The 18998-nt window shown below is 41.1% G+C and overlaps 1 protein-coding gene across 1 annotated transcript in view; it reads right to left on the bottom strand.

Moving 5' to 3' along the window:
* LOC306754575 (immunoglobulin superfamily member 21-like) overlaps positions 1-18998 on the bottom strand; it is a gene marked incomplete at both ends in the record, with an annotated part of 33628 nt that overhangs the window by 11252 nt on the left and 3378 nt on the right. Inside the window, 6 exons of the mRNA XM_079238593.1 lie at positions 1135-1657; positions 4540-4655; positions 4806-4924; positions 6852-6973; positions 8520-8738; positions 12019-12022. Coding sequence (XP_079094719.1) covers positions 1135-1657; positions 4540-4655; positions 4806-4924; positions 6852-6973; positions 8520-8738; positions 12019-12022 — 1103 coding nt within the window. The remainder of the gene's footprint in view (positions 1-1134; positions 1658-4539; positions 4656-4805; positions 4925-6851; positions 6974-8519; positions 8739-12018; positions 12023-18998) is intronic.

Raw genomic sequence — 18998 nt, 5'->3', positions numbered from 1 at the left:
TATATATATATATATATATATATATATATCACTCCCTCATTATTTCCTGGACATTTTTCATACAGCGCAGGCCACGCCCCTTAATTACAGGAAGGAATTTCATATTTCTTATCCGGTGTTTTGATGCAGCTGTATCTTCCATTCTCAACATGACTTTCTCTTATCAGTCTAAAACTCGTTAGATCCTCCACAAGAAGCTTCGTTTGAAGCCGGGAGGGATCGATGCGGGCGGCGATGTCTGCTTTTTGTACAGTGAAGCTGCTTATTTCACATTTAACGAGCAACTTCGTTCGCGGCAGGACAGGTTGTGCACGCAGCCGGGTTAATGTATTTTAATGCCACGCGTTATAAAAATGTTTGTATTTTTTACCACTTCAGTCAGCTGTTTAATCAAAACAATTCGTTTCTCCTGCAACAGGAAAAATATGGACCTCAAATGTCCAACCAATCCAACGATACTTAACTGGCTGCTGGTGAATGATGTGCACGCCTGGTATTTAGGCAGCTGAATGAAGCCTTAACCACGCGTTCACCACCTGGTGGTTGGCAGACTACTGGTAGAGAACCTGAGTGATCAGAGACGCTGCAGCAGAACTCACGTTCTGAATGTAAATATCGTTGACAATCAGGTTTATTTAATTGTGGCCACCAAAATTGTGATCACGATCAAAATCCGATTAATTCTGCAGCCCTAGTCTACAGGCGGTAAACGACTTCGCATTTTGCTCCTTTTAAAGTGAAAAGCAGTGCAGAACTGTGTCACCTATCAGGTCGCAGCTAAAGGACTGAGCGTGGAACTGATCTGTCTCTACAGTGGATCCTGTTACCATGGCTACAGCAAGGCGTGGAGGGAGAAAATGGCACCACTGAGTTTTAAATAAGTGAAACTTTTAACTGCACTGGGGGGGATGAAGCTTCAAGCCACCGAGCTGTTGGATGGAAACAGGAATGCAGACAGATTCCTGGAAAACACTTTTTGATTACAGACTATTTTACTAGGGAAGTTCAGTTAACTCCGTTCCCTGCTGGCTTGTTACGACACACATTTCACTCTGACACACCGTCCGTAGGAACTGTTGCTTCTGCCGTAACCTTTCAAAGCGTTACAGCTCATCTGATGGGGGCATGACTCACCGAGCGTGACCTCGGCCTGCATGGGCATGGACAGAGCTGGGTGCTTGACCTCACAGCTGAACAGAGCCTCGTTGTCCAGCTGGGGGTTGAGGCTCCAGGTCAGCATCGCTTTCACCTCCATGGTGCCATCCCCTGTTGCCTGCTGCCAGTGCTGGAAGTAGTAGAGCGGGTCACTGCTTTGGACCCAGCGGGGAAACTCCCGGCTCACCACCGTCTCTGGGATCACCTCTGTGGTCGATTCGGCTTCTAACTTGGACTCCTCCTCTTGGCCCTGCTGGAGAGCATCTGGGTCGTTTTGGCTGAGCTGGGTCGACTTTTCCTCTTCCTCCACGAGGGACTGGGACTTTTGGAGTTTGGTGTCATCAAGATCTGCCCTGGGGAGAACCTGGGAACTCCACAGTCCTGCCTGACTCATTCCCAAGCTCTTATCTGGAGCAGAGCTCTTGGTTTGATATCCCGCTGAGGAGGAAGACTGGACCGTTGGGAACACATCGATGAGCTCGCCATCCCGTTTGAAATACACCTGAAAGATAGGGACAAGAGCAGCAGGTGGAGGAGAAGAAACATCCATTGTGCTTGTTGATTTAACAGTCAATGTGCAGCTGGAGCTTTTCCCTGTTTTATACATCAAAACTCCTCATTTCTAAATATGAAATAGGATTCATCATTTGGTTAAACTTATTTTATCATTGTCTCAGTTTCATCTCATTCTTGATTCCTGAGTTTTAAAGTCTCTCTGTTTTGCTGCAATATTCCCCTTACTGGCTGGTTTTCTCAAACCAGTCAAGCTCCGCAGTCGGAGTCAGATTGATGGTCCTCGTTGCCTGTTTGGCAGTGGCGTGAATCCTTCATAAAATCCTTTTGCCTCCAGAAAATGTTCACTTAACGTCAGCGATTTATTGACAGACTCTTAAATAACATCAGTAGTCACAGCTCAGACAAGAATGCAGGGTAGACCCTTCAAATCCTTCCTCAATACCTGCAACAGATAATAAGAATTCCTGATGATGTGGCTTTTAATGTTGGACAGACTAAAGCTGGATTTGTTCGCGCTCGCCACCTGCGTAAGGTCGGTTACGGCGTCACTGCTGTGTGTAGGCCTGCAGAGGCTCGACATGTGCACTCCTGCTATGCAGCAGGGTTATGCAGAAGTACTTCAATCTGATTGGTTGGTTTAAGTTCCGAGATTTCTGGAGTTTCTCACTGAATTTATGTGAAGAGAAACTGCAACATGTGTGAGAGCACGCTGCACCAGCGTCAGCTGCTATGGTCCTACCGTATGCAGACGACACTCAAGTATGAACACAGTTTTTAACATACATGCAGACTTTATTTACTAACTTACACACTCACACACACACCCTCATTGGAAGTACTCCTATTTCTGAATGTTTGTAGCCGCAACAGGTGATTACTTTTCTGTCCCATCACCACAAAGTACTGTTAGCCTGTTAGCCACCTTAGCTTCCTTTTCTCTCAGTGTGCGCATGATGTTCATAGTAAAATATGGTGACTTTATGTCCTTTTACCTGAATGTGCCCCATGTCTGTAAGCAAACAAAAAATAAGCAGGAATTTCAAAATTCTCCAGAAGTTTCTCTCTTTCAGCCTCAGATTCACACAGAATTAGCATCGTGGTATTTACCTGCAGCTCTGCACCAACAGCTTAATAAGAAGAAATGAAGAAGAGTTTAATGTTGGGGGGTGGGGTAAGAAGCTGTTTAGGACTAACCCCTAACCCTGTAGCTGTAGTTCTGATGGTCTGGTATCTAGTAAAGCCGGAAAATACTGACATTCAAATGTAAATTTAAAAATGACTGAAATAATATGAAATACTTGTGTCAGTGATGAATAGAAAGCTCCCATCTGGATCTGGAAGCTGGCATCAGTTCTACATGAATACTTATGTTTCTTTTTGTCTTCTTTCTTTGCGTCTGCACATATTTATATCTTGTTTCATAAAGGAACAAACACTGAACAGACAGAATAAACACACGGTGGAAAGTTATCATCTTTGAGTGCTCTTGAGTCTATGGGGATTTGCTCTGTTTTGCAGCCCCTAGTGGATGAGGGGGGAACTGCAGTTTTATGCACTTCCGCATAGGCTTCACTTTTAACCGCCGGAGGTTGCCGCTTGGTTGAGAACAGGAAAAATCTGGCGTTTTTGGACGGACACCGCTACCAACCAGAAGTGCACTCTGAACTCAGCACTGCCCACTAGTGGATGAACTCAACAGGACGTATGAGCCTTTGAAACTGAAGTCTCTATTTACATACATAAGTGGGCGAAACTGCCTTAAAAACCTCCAGTTGATTATAGATACTAGGGGACTTTTTTGCTTCACAATTTAAAAATTTATATTTATATATATATATATATAATTTTTGTTAAATCAATTTTTTCCAAATAAATAAAAAATAATCCATTTCTAAAGTTTTTGTAATTTTTATTGTTTTTATTGATCTCTTTACTTGTCTTCTTGGGCATTATAGCAGCAGAATGATAATCAGGCTACTGTGTTTTTTTTTTTTTTTCTAATGGAAATCAAGAAAAAAGACGAGCAAATAAAGTTTTTTCATTTATTTTGTTTTTAATCTACAAAATTCAACAATATCGAAGAATTATGAGAACCGGAATTTAAATCAAATCGGCACCCAAAAAACACAGAATGAATTTAGACAAAAGGATATCATTACAGCCCTAATAAATACCACAGGGAGGTTTCTACATTTTATGAGCTTCTATTTTCAGGCTTTATGTAGCATTTAAGTCCTAATTAGAGAAATATTTCCCCCCTCTGATATTTTTCATACGTTGTCTTATAAGCTGAACTTTGATTTTGGAAAATGAGGAAAAAAACTTCCTCATGCATGAGTCTTCACTTTCCGACACCAGCATTTTGTTGAACTGTCTATGATAGTTTGGGCTGAAGGTGTGTTTTTATAAGTCTGTGAACATCTACTGCAAATTATTAATCATTCATACAAGTGAACTGACTCTTCTCTGGATTTCATCCTGTCACCATATGCGGCTGTTCTCTAATCCTCTGATGATAATTCCAAATACTTTCTCCACCGAGGTCACCGAAGGGTACAGACCAAAGCTCGAAATAGCTTTTTCATTTCAAACTTTCAAGCCGCTTCAGGCTGTATTTGTTTGTGAGTGCATGTGTGTGTGTGTGCGCGTGTGAACATTAACATTTCAAATCCAGCGGTGTTCCCGTTTTGGTTCTGCACTGAAAGTACCAGCAAGTTTAATTTTATCACGCACCCGCTTACGTTTTAGAGTTCTTTCAAAGTCATGAAAAAGGTGTCTGGAGTCATGAAAAATGACTCATGAGGTGTGTTTTCTTAGCAAAAAGAAGCCGTTGTTACAGGAGAGACGAGTAAAACTGCTTCATCTCACCACAGGAGCCGGCTTTGCTCCCTTAACAACGCAGACCAGAGTGAAGTTCTGGGCTTCGTAGCGGCTGAATGGAGCTGGGCTGTTGGCTGCCTCCACCGAGATGGACTTGGGAGGTACTGTAGACAAAATACAGCGAAGCCATCAAAATATTTAGACTACAATTGGATGAACTTTAATCTGGAACAGGTAAGAATGGTTCCCTGCACATCAGCTCTCCGATATAACCATTAAAATGCGTTGGAGCACAAGTGAAGATGAATACAAACCAATGACGGTGAGCGTGATGCTGCTGGATGCTAGAATCACTTTGTCTCTGGAGCTTCTGTCATAGATGCCAACGTGGCACTCGTACAGGCCATCGTCACCCATTTGGACCTCAGGAAGCCTGTTCGTATGCACAGTTACAACATTTTAACAGAATCGTTTCTTTTCAAGAAGACCCGCCACGATCTTTTCTCAAGATGAGCTTTTCATTTCCAATCGGTGGACAACTTTCTCCTGTTGCCCCTAAAACAAGATTGTTATTCATGCTTCCTCCTCAGGGATTGATATTTTTTCCCTCCTCTTTAATTTCAATTTTGGAGGTGGCTTCTGATTGGTTGAATTGCAGAGAGGGCGGGGCTTGTGTTGCTGCTGGTGCAGGAAATCACTTCAACTTGGAAAAACAAAACAAAAAAGTGGTTATTTAAGCATGGCGCTACCTCAAATCCAGCTGATTTGCAAAATGTGAAAAGCACAAACCACCCCAACAAGTTTCCAGGATAAATGCAAACATGCTCATAGCATTCATGCAATAATACAGATTATTTTGTCTTCTAGTTCTTCACATATAAAAACGTTGATGCAAAGATCCAAAAATAATACTTAACAAGCACTCTTATTGTTACATGAGCATAAACTGCTAATCTGAGGTGGTTAAGTGGATTTAATGGGAAAGTGTGTCCAAACTTTTGACTGGTAATGTGAATGTTTCTGAGTGGTTGTAGAAGTAATGAATGGGTGGTTTTAGTTGCACAATGAAAGATGTACCGTGATAAAGTACAGTTAGCTCCCTTAGCTGCATTTTCATGGTCAAAATAACTGGAATGAAAGCTGGGACCACATGGCAGAACATAAACACATTAAACAGTGCAACATAAAAACTGCAATATATTTACAGAGAAAAAAAATAAGCTCACATAATGCTGATCTAATCTTACTTAGATTTCAGTTTTTGCAATGTGTCTCAAAACATGGATAATAATCTGCTCTGGCCAAATATGTCGCCATAAATAAAGCTCAAATAGACTTTTTGGTTGGATGTAGGGTTGTAAGACTTGGTTAGACAGGACACATGTTGCAGTAGGCTCTGGGTAGATTAGGGAGTGGAGTAGACTACACTGCAAAAACATAAACGTAGGAAAGAATATGCATTTTAATCTTTAAGCATTTTAATCTTTAAGCATTGTAACTGTGCATATTTAAGCAAGGTCAAATTTGTTTTTTTTGTTTTTTCTGGAAAGGTATTTCTTCCCACTATGTAACTTTTCTCAGTGTTGCACTGATTTGAAGTGTTTAAGACACCATCTCAGCAGCAGCTGCTGCACTTTTGTCAGACACCAAAGTATGATTACGATCATGTATTTTATTTCTGATTGGTTCCTAATGATGTCAGTAAGATGATTTTATTACCTATACCTAGAATATCAACAGCTACAAATTATTACTACTAAAAATAGCTTTTCACAAATAATAATTTCTAGCTGCACGAGAAAAGAAGTCACATTAATTCTGTTTGTATGAATAAAAATGATGGCAGTAATAAACCCTTAATTTAAAGGTATTTTTGGGTTGGATGAGGAAAGATATTTTCACTTGTTTTGGTCTGTTGGAAGATAAGTTTTCTTATTTTAGGCATAATATGCTCTATTCTCATACTTTTTGTATTAGTCTTTAAAGGTGACTTTTTTGTAGTGTGACTCATGCTGTCAGCTGGTCTGGTCACTTGGCTCTGTGCAGGTAGATGGCGACTAACTGCGATCGCCTGCTTTTTTAGCCAGAAAATCACATCCCAGCCACTGCTGGCAGCCATCTGGCATCTTCTCACCCTTTATCTACCTTCTTTTTTAATTATTTCCTCACAGCACATACGAAATAGTCATATAGTCTTTTTTTAATTGGTGTTGTTATGGTGAATATTATAATGGATCTGCAGATAAGCCATGTAAAACATGTAAAAACACACCATTAGTTCTTCAGCAAAATGCCTACTGGGATTCCTTCAAACCCGCTTCTCCAGTGCAAACTGAGCAAACCAACAAATCCTCTCTTGCCTGACTGTTGACTGGTACACCAGGTCCTCTCGTCTCTGCCCGTCTTCCATGTGGGTGTAGCTGGTGTTGTACATGGCATCGTAGGTGAAAATCTTTTGCTTGGCGTTGCCTCCTTCCATGACCTGTAACACAATCACACACCTAAATTAGAGCAGGTGAAGTTTCATGCAAGGTTTCATCCACGCCCTTGTTTAAAGATGCCAGAGTAAATCTTCCACGTGTAACAACCTTTCATTTGTAACAAGTTAAAATAACTTTGGTTTTAATCAATTCTATTGTCAGATTTAGATGAAAACATCAGGACGTTCTATAAGAAACTAGTGAGAGCAAAGATCCACCTTGTGCCGTAGGAAAGTCAAATAAAAATGAAAATTAAGTTAAATTAATTTGACTATGATGTGGACAAAATCTAAACCAAGCAATTAATTAGATGAATGTTCCTTTTAAAACAAATGATTGATACTGTGTGTACTGTTAAAGGTTTTTAAATGTTTACTGATCATACATGTGATGTTCATGAACGAGTCGGTTCTTTTGAATTAACAAAGACAACCGAGTTACTTCAGGAACTGTTTGATTGTGAGCAGATCTTTTTAATATTAAATGATCCACACTTCATTCACAGGACATCGTGGGAGTCTGACCAACATACTTTCATTCACATGAATGAATCTGTGGGCAGAAAGTATTGTTCAGAAACTAATACTCGAATCAAAATGTTTATTAAAATTTGCATGAAAGTTTCTTAGTGTTATTCTATTTTGCTTATTTATATATATTTACAGTGAGTGTTTGTTATGTACTATCTCAATTAAACACAACTTTATTTATAAAGCCCTTTAAAACCACCATAGTTGAAACAAAGTGCTGTACACAATCAGCCAAAATAAAAACAGAATAAAACAGTTCAAATGCAAATAAATAACACAATAAAACAACAGGTCATACTAGGAATACGGAATTAAAACAATAAAACAAACTGAATAAATAGACGTAAAAACCAATAATAAAAATAAACTATGGCCTATAGACCGGAAACTGTCTTACGTCTGTTTGTTGTAAACGGCAGTGAACAGCATTGTGGGAAACCTGCACCCACTGTCACCACTTCTCATCTGATTCAGCTGAAGTCTTAGGGGTGTGAATTGGCAAGAATCTGGTGATTTTAATTTGCATCATTTTACTGGTGCAATTTGTTTTGATATTCTGTAATATATTATGATCCTAAAAGCCAGACAATATGTTGCAATATTTCTTTACTGAATTCAGCACAGCGTAGTAAACACTCACAGCTGTTACATGATTGACATCAGTCTTGTATTTTACAGTGTGGAGTGTCTGAATCCAGTATGATACCAGTATGATACCAGTATGATACCAGAAATGATACCATGACATCCTTTTGTCTGGCAGGTTTACAGATCATTGAACAACTCTGTTTCTTTATCCATCAATACATGAAGATAATTTTCTACCCAAAGCAGTGTTTATGAAATTTGCCAAATCAGTCCAAGAATAAAATAGATTTTTTTATTTTTATCTTCAGAACGCCTCCTGAGCTCCTTAGATTCTCCTGACTGCTGTGTGGATAAAGATGTAAATATAACTTAACATCATTGTGTTGCTCCTTTTACATCCACATTCATCTCAAAGCACACATGGACCCACCTGAAACCACACAATCTCTCGGAGGTTTCCATCTGTTTGGAAGTTGCACTTGAGCGTGACTGTGTCTCCAATGACCGTAGGAGGAAGAGGCTCAATGGTGACCGTCAAATAACCTGCCAAACACGGAAATACAGTAATATGAAAGACAGCACAAACAGGAAGTTTAGCGTTTTGGATTCGACTTGTGGAAGCTGTAAAATAGTTAAATGATAACTCTTCCTGTTGGAGTCCACAACACAAATCAGCCACAATTAGAGGATTAAATAAGATTAAACCAATCTTTCCCTTACAATTCTGAGTGTTTTTATATGAAATTCAAAGTCTCTGGTCATCCTTCCCTCTCAGTTTCTGCAGTTAATTGTGCTGTTTGTGTTATTTTTGCAATCTCTGAAGATAATCACTCTATTACCCGAGCAGCGGTTGCGCCTGACTGTAGTACTACTAGCACTGGAAGCCGAAGTAATTCCTACATACAGCTTCTTTCAGGAGTTTTGTAATCACAGGGATTTGAAATCCTTTTAGCAGAAAACAAGTGCTCCAGGCCTCCAAGCCTGTAAGATGTTTTGTAGCCTGACCACATGGCTTCATGTAAAAGCTCAGAGGAAATGGATCTGAAAATGTTACTAAATAACATTTTAGTTTTTCAGGAATGTACTTTATTGTTTGGCTCAGAATAGAGCCGCTGCTCCTCCGCATCAAGAGGAACCAGTTGAGGTGGCTCGGGCATCTGGTCAGGATGCCTCCTGGACCTCCCTGGTGAGGTGTTCCAGGCACGTCCCTCTGGGAGGAGACCCCGGGGAAGACCCAGGACACGCTGGAGGGATTATATCTGGGAACGCCTCGGGATCCCCCCCGCAGAGTTGGCAAATGTGGCTGGGGAGAGGGAAGTCTGGGCTTCCCTGCTTAGGCTGCTGCCCCGTGATCCGACCCCGGATAAGCGGCAGATGATGGATGAATGGTACTTTATTGTCCATCCCAATATAAATTTGCACAGATTATACCAATTTTGTGAAATGCATCCAAATATATTCAAAGTCCATCAATTTATGCCCACTTATTAAAAAAAGAAACCCAAATAAACCACAAAATAAGTGTAGCTGACGCTTGTGTGATTGTTTATGCGTTTCCACGGCAACGTTGAAACAGTAGTAAGAATTTCTTTTTTTTTTTTAACAAACGTTTATAATCACATACTTGCATTCTGCCACATAAGGTTACTGTTGTAAATTTTTAATTTACTTGGTAAAATCTGTTGGGTTAAGTTTACGTGAGTCACATGACCCGGAAGTGACAACGGGAGTCGGACAAAAAAAAGAGACATCATGGGCAGTAAAAAGGACGTTTGCACTAATTGAACTATCTCCCACTGGTTTTACGTGGCGTACACAGTAAAGACTGTGTTTTTATTTTATTCACTGTGAAAGCTAATATGTGATGTTGTTGTTGTTAAAACACTCTGTTATTTCCAGTTTCACGGTGTTCCATGAATCCGCAGAGAAGAAAATAAACAATTGTGGACATCAGTAAGGAGCGTGGACTCTTTTCAACCAGGGCAGATACAATAAGTATTACAGGCGGTCCTCTGGTTATGCGGTTCTTGACTTATGTTGTCTTTTACTTTACGACGCTCATTAAATAAGTATAAATAAAAAATAAAGCAAGTTTTGAAGTTACAAGGGTCCATATAAGCTCACAACACGTGACACAGGCTGAGACGACGTTTTCTATTAGTATAATGTATAATACGTGTATTTAGATCGTTATTTATTAAACAAGGGGGCAATATGGGGTATTAAAGAATAAAAATACGACTTACGCGGAATTTTGGGATATGTCGCAGTGGTAGGAACGGAACTTGTTCAGAAACTGAGGACCGCCTGTTGTCTGTTAGCCGTACAAACCAATAATAATCCTGTTAAAACTTAAAATGAACAACTGTCATCACACCGACAGTGTCAATATAACCGTATTAATTCTTTTATGTACCATTCCTTTATATACTCACTGATGTCTCCTAATCTTTAATCCATTGATCATTTATAATTTTACCAATGCCAGTATCCTCCTATGGTTTATATAACCATTAATGTAATTATTTAATAAAATTCCAATTAGATACTCTTTTAATTGTAATTTCATCAGTTATCACTGTTTGTGAGATATTGTTTGGTTAGGGGAGTTCAGTATTGGCTTTTTTAAAATCAATATCTTATATAATCTTATATGAGATATTGATATAGCAACATATCAAACAAAAATATCTGGAAATCTCTACATGACATTTAGTTGTTTTGAATTAGATTATTTATATAGCTCGTTTCAGATACAAGGTCACAAAGTGCTTTACAATAATAAAACATGCAACATGAAGAGAAAACACAACAATCTAAATACAGAACAGGAGCACCACTGAGTCTACCTGGAACTAAAATGCTCTCCTGAACAAAGATGTTTTTAGGAGCTTTTTAAAAGCATCTACTGAGTCCAGAGATCCTGGGAAAACTCCTCCAAAGATGGGGCGCGACAGCTCTAAAAGACCGGTCTCCCTGAGCTTTAATGCAGGTTCATGGGACCATCAATGGGTGTTGCACGATGACCTCTAAGCTGAGCTGTAGGTCTTTGTTTAGTCCTCAGTGTGACTAGGATCCTGTCCATGTAGGGCTCGGAGAGACAGTACCAAGATTTTAAATCAAATGCAATATTTAACAGTGAAGCAACTTCAACACAGGTGTGATTTGGGCTCTCCTGCTGGTTCTAGTCAGAAGCCTCGCAGCTGACTTATGGACTGCCTGAAGGCGAGTCAAAGCTTCCTTGTTAATGCAGGTGAAGAGGTTGCAGTAGTCTAACTGCGAGGACACCAATGCATGAATGATCGTTTCAAGCTCTTGTTTAGACACCGTGGGTCTGAGCTTCGCAACATTACGCAGTTTATAAAAGTTATTTTTAACCAATTGCCTTGAATGAAAAGGCCTCATCCAATATTAGAGCTGTGACGATATGCTTTCGTCTCCATTCGATTCAATTCCAAGTTTTTGGGTACCAATTCGATTTAAATTGCAATTCTCACAATTCTTCAATTTTGCTCATTTTTGTAAATTAAAAAGAACCCCCAAAAAAGGAAACTTTATTTGCTTGTTTTTTTTCTTTTATGAAAAATTCATATATATATATATAAAAAAACACAGTAGCCAAACTATCATTCTGCTGGTATAATGCCCAAAATGACAAGTAAAGAGATCAATAAAAACAATAAAAATGACAAAAATTTTATAATGGATTATTTTCATTCATTTAAAAAAAATTGATTTTTTTTAAGAACAAAAAAAAAACTTTTAAAATTGTGAAGCAAAAAATCCCAATATTCAATTTTTTTATATTCGATTTTCCCACCCCTATCAAATATTACCCCCAGATTTGTCAGCTATATAAACATACAACTGATTTATTGGTACTTTGTTTAGTCTTCGTCTGCATTGTTACTTTTATTCCATCTTCATACCTGCCTGCAGGGGACAACAGATGGAAATCAGCATTGTTTGCTATAATTCAGCATGTTTAAGTCAGAGTTACTGATAATTCATTAACCTGCAATGTCCTGATTTACATTAATAAAAAAAAAAAAAAAAAAAAGGATGTTCTTTCCTCTATTTTCCTTGTCCTCAGCCCTAAGTCCTAAAGCCTTCATTATATGTGAAGTAGGTGAACTGGTATGTGGAGCTGCCCTCCAGTAAGGGGAATGGGAGCAAAGGCACCTTGCAGAGCAGAGGCAGGGCGACGCTGGAAGGCCTCCTGCCATGGCAGTCAGCCTCACCTTCACATCGCTGGCCTGTAGTACATGACGTCACCCTGCCTACAGATTATTTTTCTCCCATGTTTTTCCTCTTAATCCCCCCCCGCGGCTTTGCATCCAGTCATTTGCCCAGCTCTGGGCTCTCCAGACATGCAAACAATGTGGAAGAGAGATTAACACATATCCAAATTAAGCTGAATCAACTTAAATAAATATCTGTGGTTCATAATGTCCTCAGTAAACAACAGAAAGCAATCATTTAAGTGAAGAAAGCATGTTTTGAAATGAGATTAAGGTGAAAATAGATATTGGAAAGTGATATTATTGCCCCTGATCTGCTTAGGACAGGTTGTGGATGATTACGGTGTTTGCCCTACTTTAATGTGCCGAACACATCAAGGACAATTCAACAGCTGAGCCTCCGAGGAGGAACCGTAAAGAATATAACACTCAGGTCTTTATGCTGTTGTAGCTGGAGACGATGAGGCTCTGCATAAATCTCTGCCATGCTGGGGAACGAGTCTGTCCCGCTGTCAGATGAAAGAATTCACACTTAAAAGTTAAAAAACTCTGAAGAACGGTCCCAGTGTTGCCGCCGCGCTGCATGAAGGACGGCAGACGTCATGAAGCCTGTCTGATCAGAGCTGATGGACAGAATAAGACGCCACGGCGAGATGCCAAGAATTAGTCGCCCACTCAGGAATCAGACAGCAGGACTTCCATCGAGGACGGCGTCGAGAGGTCAAAGGTCATCCTGATTAAGCTCCTCATCAGAAGGAAGGAAGTGTACTCAGCTGAAAGGTGCAGTGTGGAACGAGTCAATAGCTACGTTTAGATGGACAAAAATTTCCTCCATCTGCCTGAAATCTGTCCAATCGGAGATTCCAGCAGACATGTTCACATGGGGCTGCGCGGTGGCATAGTGGTTAGAACTGTGGCCTCACAGCAAGAAGGTTGCTGGTTCAATCCTCAGCTAGGTTGAGGTTTGGTCAGTGGCCTTTCTGTGTGGAGTTTGCATGTTCTCCCCGTGTATGGGTGGGCTCTCTCTGGGTACTCCAGCTTCCTCCCACCATCCAAAGACATGCATGTTAGGTTAATTGCTTCCTCTAAATTGCCCCTAGGAGTGAGTGTGATAATGAATGAATGTTAACATGGAAACTACAGTGTCTCTGTGATGCCCATTTCAGTCTAATTTATTTTAATTTAAGTCCAGAAGGCAAGAAATAATCAAGCATTTTCCACAAACCCCTTCATTCATGTTGTATTGATCCTCTCAGATCAGCCTCTGCTAGAAACAAACCAACAGATTAAGCTCCGCCCCCTGCCTGTGGCCCACGTCACTAAAATTAAAGAAGGAAAAACTCTCTAAAACCAATTGTTTTTGTTCCCATGGAAACCGAAAGTAGAGTATGCTGGAAAACTCAAAAAAATGCGTTTAGGTGATAAAAAATGGCGCCACTCGCATGTCTGATGATATCCAACATTATAACACTGTAGAAAGCTCAGAAAACTAGAAATAACATCATAGAGCCGCTGAAGCGGTTCGATCCGTTGTATTTCACATGATGGACAGATTTAGTCCGATCATCACGCTTTTGACATGCGCACTGTCTTCTTGTCCAGAAAAACTTTCTTTTATTTTCCCTTCCAGCTGCAGCGATGCTCAGTAATCCTTAAAGGGTCATGGTGGAGCGTCTGAGCCAAACTTCAGCCTAATGTAAGTAACAACGGGTGATTTCTGGCAGCAGTATACAAGGCTTGATGTGTGTCAGCGCTCTGGGAGGGGGGCTGCTTCTTCTGCAGGAGCATATCCGTCTCTCATGGGATCATGTGACCTGGAGCGCTTTGCTTTACGCCCCCTATATCACAGACGGCTCTGCTTTGTGTTATTTTTTCTTCCTCTTCCAGGAGGATCCGTATAAGATCCGCTGTGACGCTTAGATGACACATTTATAGTCTCTTAGACGGTGCAGTTTGGATGAATAGACTCTAAAATATACCTCCAAACGGATCGTCTTATGTCAAACTGTGGACATCGGATACCTAAATTGCTGACACTCTTGGAATCAAGAACAAAGATTTGATTGCAGGAACTTGAAAAGCCTGAAGAAAATAACCAAAAAATAAAAAGATCAGATCCTGTGAAGGAAAAACCTCCCTGAACTGCCTGGATGGAATGAGAGAGAGTTGATGGTTTATGGGCTCCATAAGAGAAGTTCATGGTTTAGATTAGTGCTCTTTCATTCCAATGGTTAGCCTTCGGGCTTTAGTCATTTCCCTGCTCCAACACACCTGACCGACATGAAATTCATCTCCTCAGCAGCTTGGTCTCAAGGTCAGGACAAGTCTGTTGATGACCAGATGTGGTTCCGCTGACCAGAGCAGAAGAAACTGGGTTTGAGGACGTTATTCACGTTTAAGGAATACAACGGAGTGTGAGCCTGGTTATGGAGCTGGAAAGACCTTGTTCTCCTGTCAATGATGGAGGATGAGCAGTTTAAGTTAGTCGAAGGGGTTTCTTACATACTGTTTGTTACATTTCTCCCAAAGCGTAATGCCTCTACATGAGTCCCAACATCTGCTTTGCACCTGTCTCAAGGTTTTTTATTCTAAAGCCTGTGGTGGTGGATTAAACCTAAAAGCTGCTTTGTCTGATTGATTACCTTCTTTTTCAGAGGGACAGTGCTGTCCAGTGCTGTACACACTGAAGCAGTAGCTTTTTGTTCAGGTAGCTGCACTCTGTTGCACATAGATGCAGCACTGACAGAAATATGGAAATGAAATCCTTAAATCCGATCAATAAACACCCACTGTCATGAAATGTAATCTCAGATGACGTGCGACTGAGCAGCTATTAAATGATCAGATAAAACTGGGTTGTGAGGGAAAATAGTTCATTATTAATGTCATATGTTGGGCAGTATTTAGGCCAGTGCTACCGAGTTCGGTCCTACGAGGACCACAGTCCTGCAGGTTTTCAGTCTTTTCCTGCTTCAACACAACTGACTCAAGTTAAACGAATCCAACAACCTATGAAGTTGTGCACAATGACTCCTTCACGTGAGTCCGGCGTAGCAGGGACACATTGAAAACCTACAGGACTGTTATTTTCACCATGAATGTTAAAGTAGCAACATTTCTGACCCTAAAGACATTTTTGTTGCTGGTTTCCTGAGGCTGACAAATTATACTTTTCCTTTTCCCAAGCCAGAGCATCGTGTTAAAGCTCAGTTTAACGTTTTAATCTGTCACATGCCAGACAACGGATATGAGCACATGCATATGGCTTTTTTAACGTGCATCATAGCTGACTCCAGAAACCCAAGAGGGCATTATCAGAGAGAGAGAAGAAGAGTGAAAGAGACAGAGCAAGAGATGAGGTAAAAGTCAGACTGAGTTTTATTTGCTTGGGAGAATCAGAGTTAAAACTCAGGAAGAGAATCTGCCAGAGTTAAACAGTGCTTCTTTACTGTATAATAACTTTATATGTACACGAGCCTCAGTGAGAAAAGAAATCTGCCAAACTCAGATTAAGAGCCGGGTTGACGACACGCAACAGACAAGTAAAATAATATGACGACCATCAGTGAAGTCTTGGAGCAAACAAAGCAGGTGGACACTGCGATAGAACTGCTGTCATATCTTTGATGCTCAACACTGAGATGGTCAACGACCAGCGGTGTCATGGTGCTGCATCCGAAAATAGTCGGTTATTAAATTTTAGAAAATTTGTATAATAGAAGGAAGTGGGTGGGAGGAGGATGGGGGAGTTGGAGGGATTTGGACCAGGGAATTGAGGATCAGCTTCCGGGTGCTCGGCAAGACCTGCTCTTGTGGTCTTGGGGCCCTAAATCCAGCTTTCTGCTTGCTCCTACAGGGCTGGTGCCGAGTGGGGCTGGAAGCTACTGTCCCTGGTCCACTGAGTCCTATCCTCCAATGCTGTGGGTGCTCTGTCTGGACCCTTCCTCTGCTCCTTCTGGGTGGGTGCGTGATCCTCTCTGCGGTGGGATCATGGACCATAAATGAAAGATGGACGGATGGACGGAGGTTAAAAGTAAAGCCTATGCAGAAGTGCATAAAACTGCAGTTCCCCAGTTCAGTAGTTATACTGAACAATGAAGGTGGGCGTGGCTTTCTTCTCATGAACGTGCACAACGTAGAGAAGATGACCAATCACTGAGTCACTCCCAAGCGGCCTCCAGCGGTTAAAAGTGAAGCCAATGCAGAAGTGCATAAAACTGCAGTTCCCCCTTCATCCACTAGAGGGTGCAAAACAGAGAGAATCCCCATAGATTCCCGTGTTAAAAAGACCAACTTCACAGCAGAAATAAACATGTTTACAGCAGAAATAAACATGTTTACAGCCTGGTTCAAAAATCCATTTTAGGTTTATAGGTCAGGTTTACCTTCATGACAACTGTGGGGGGAGTGAATTTTTTTCTAACTCGCTCGTTTAAAAGTAATTCAATCTCGAAGTTCAGCACATGTAGGGGCGTGTCCTTTTGATTGACAGGTACCTGATCTCCCGCTTCAAGTCAGAAGAACATAGAACAACCGCGGCTTTTTGCCGGTTAACGACGTGACTTAGCTTTAGCCCGCTTGCCTCCGTTAGCTGGGTAGCTTCTGTTATCTCCGGGTTAGCTCGGTTAGCTCTTAGCTACAGAAAGCTAACGATGTGATTAACGATGTCAATCATCTACCATGGCGCTCACAGCCCCCCTCTCAGCCCCATATTTGTATTTTCCGGGCGAGACGACACACATGCCCCTGCCAAGATGGTGATAGTAGGAACCGCCCACCGAACTTCAATTCAGCTCCTCAAACCAGCGGGTGACGTCATGGAGGCTACACCTATCTTTCTATATTCAGTCTATGGGTGGGATACCTGGTTCTAAGCTCCATGGCTGCTGGTTATCCAGTGCTTAATATCCAGTACTCTCGATATCTGTGTCTGATTGTCATTCTTGGAGCTGTTTTGTAAGCATTTGGCTGATCACAAAAAAACCCCATCCTTCATAACAAGCACTCATGCATGAAGACACTCCTGATGCTCCAGATGATAGTTTGCTTTGTTTTCTTATTGATGCATTTCAGGCATAGCAGCTGGTTGTCCTAGCTTTTATGTTTGTTGTTGTTTTCTAGCTTCGTCTTCCCTCTTGACTTTTTAACTCTCGTTTTTTCTCCTGTTTATTTATCCCCTCTGTCAGGTCCAGCCTCAATGTGTAAATTCAGCTAAAACAGCTTGAAAAGAAAAAGTTGTTTCAGCTGAATTCACACTTTGCTTGCTGTGCCTTATATCCATAAAGCTCCTCTCCTCTCCTCCATAAAGCAAAGCACATTTGTTCAGCTCAACACGGCAGCCAGACCATCATTCTGTTGTCACTATGCTGGACAGGACAAGTTAAAAAAGAAAAAATAAATTCTGGATCATAGGGCTGCGGTGTGATTGTAGCTATGAGCTGCATTTAGAAACCAACTCTGAGTAAAGTGGCATAGATTGATGATTGATCGAAGCAACATCGGTGCTGCTGTGTAGCTGAAAGTCAAACAAGCCAGATATGAGGCTGATCTGGTTTGGCTTTAGCAGTCGAGGTCGGATTCCATAAAAACGCCAGCACACTAGAAAAGATGCAGAACTGAAAGAAACTGCAGAGGGATTAAGTCCTAAATAAGTTAGTGGCCAACCAGTAAACATGATAATACTCGCTGAAGTAAATGGGGCAATCATTTGTAAGTCTTTAAGCTCTTAAAAGTGCATAAATGTGAAGCTTAGTTACATTAACATTTGCTCTTTACAGCTGCGCTTCCTGCAATTCAGCACATCATCATCCTCCTCATCATCATCCAGTCAGATATTGCATTGTTTATTGCCTGTCACACAGTCTGACTCGTGCCATAGGGCCTTCTATTAAAGGTCAGACTAGCTAATCACTGTTTGATGTTAGGTCTTTTACTACATGTAACCAGAACAGCTGGGCTGGTTTTATCTGCAGGAGACCCATCTTCATACTGGTGCAGCTGACGTTATCAGTGCAACACATATTCCAAGGGCTGGATAAGCTGTGGGGTTTCCAGAACTTGGAGGAGAGATTCGCTCATAATCCAGACTCGAGACAGAAGCTCCCAAGATCATAGCCAGAATCTGTTGTTTCTGCTTTGGGATTAACGTTCGTGCACTTCGAGGTTTGAACAGCCACAAGCATTTAATCATTTTAGAGTACAGATTACCATAAGCAATATGGGTCAGAGTCAGACAATGGTTTTTTTTTCTTTTTTTATCCCCCAGGGAAAATTACCAGACATTAGGTAACATGCTAGATGAGTTTCTCCTGCTATGAAGTCACATCACCAGATTACATCAACATTTAATTGCTTCTCATATATACACTGCCTGGCCACAAGTCGCCACCAGAACAAGGGTCACGCTTTCTGATGTTTCGATGGACTACCTTTAGCTTTAATTCCAACAGTCTTCGCTGTGGCATCGTGATGTTAAGCTTCTGCACGTGTCACAAGATTTATTTCCATCCAGCATCGGATATTCTTACAGATCTTGATGATGGGAGAGTCCGACCTCCGCGCAGTCTTCTTCAGCACATCCCAGAAATTCCCAATGGGGTTCGGGTCTGGACTCTGTGGTGACCATTCCATGTGTGAAAACAACGTCGCCTGTTCACAACCTGACCGCA

This window comes from Telmatherina bonti (genome assembly GCF_933228915.1).
Source record: "Telmatherina bonti genome assembly, chromosome: 4".
NCBI lineage: Eukaryota > Metazoa > Chordata > Actinopteri > Atheriniformes > Telmatherinidae > Telmatherina > Telmatherina bonti.
Note: the sequence above shows the minus strand (reverse complement) of the source record. Positions and strands in the feature narration are given on the sequence as shown.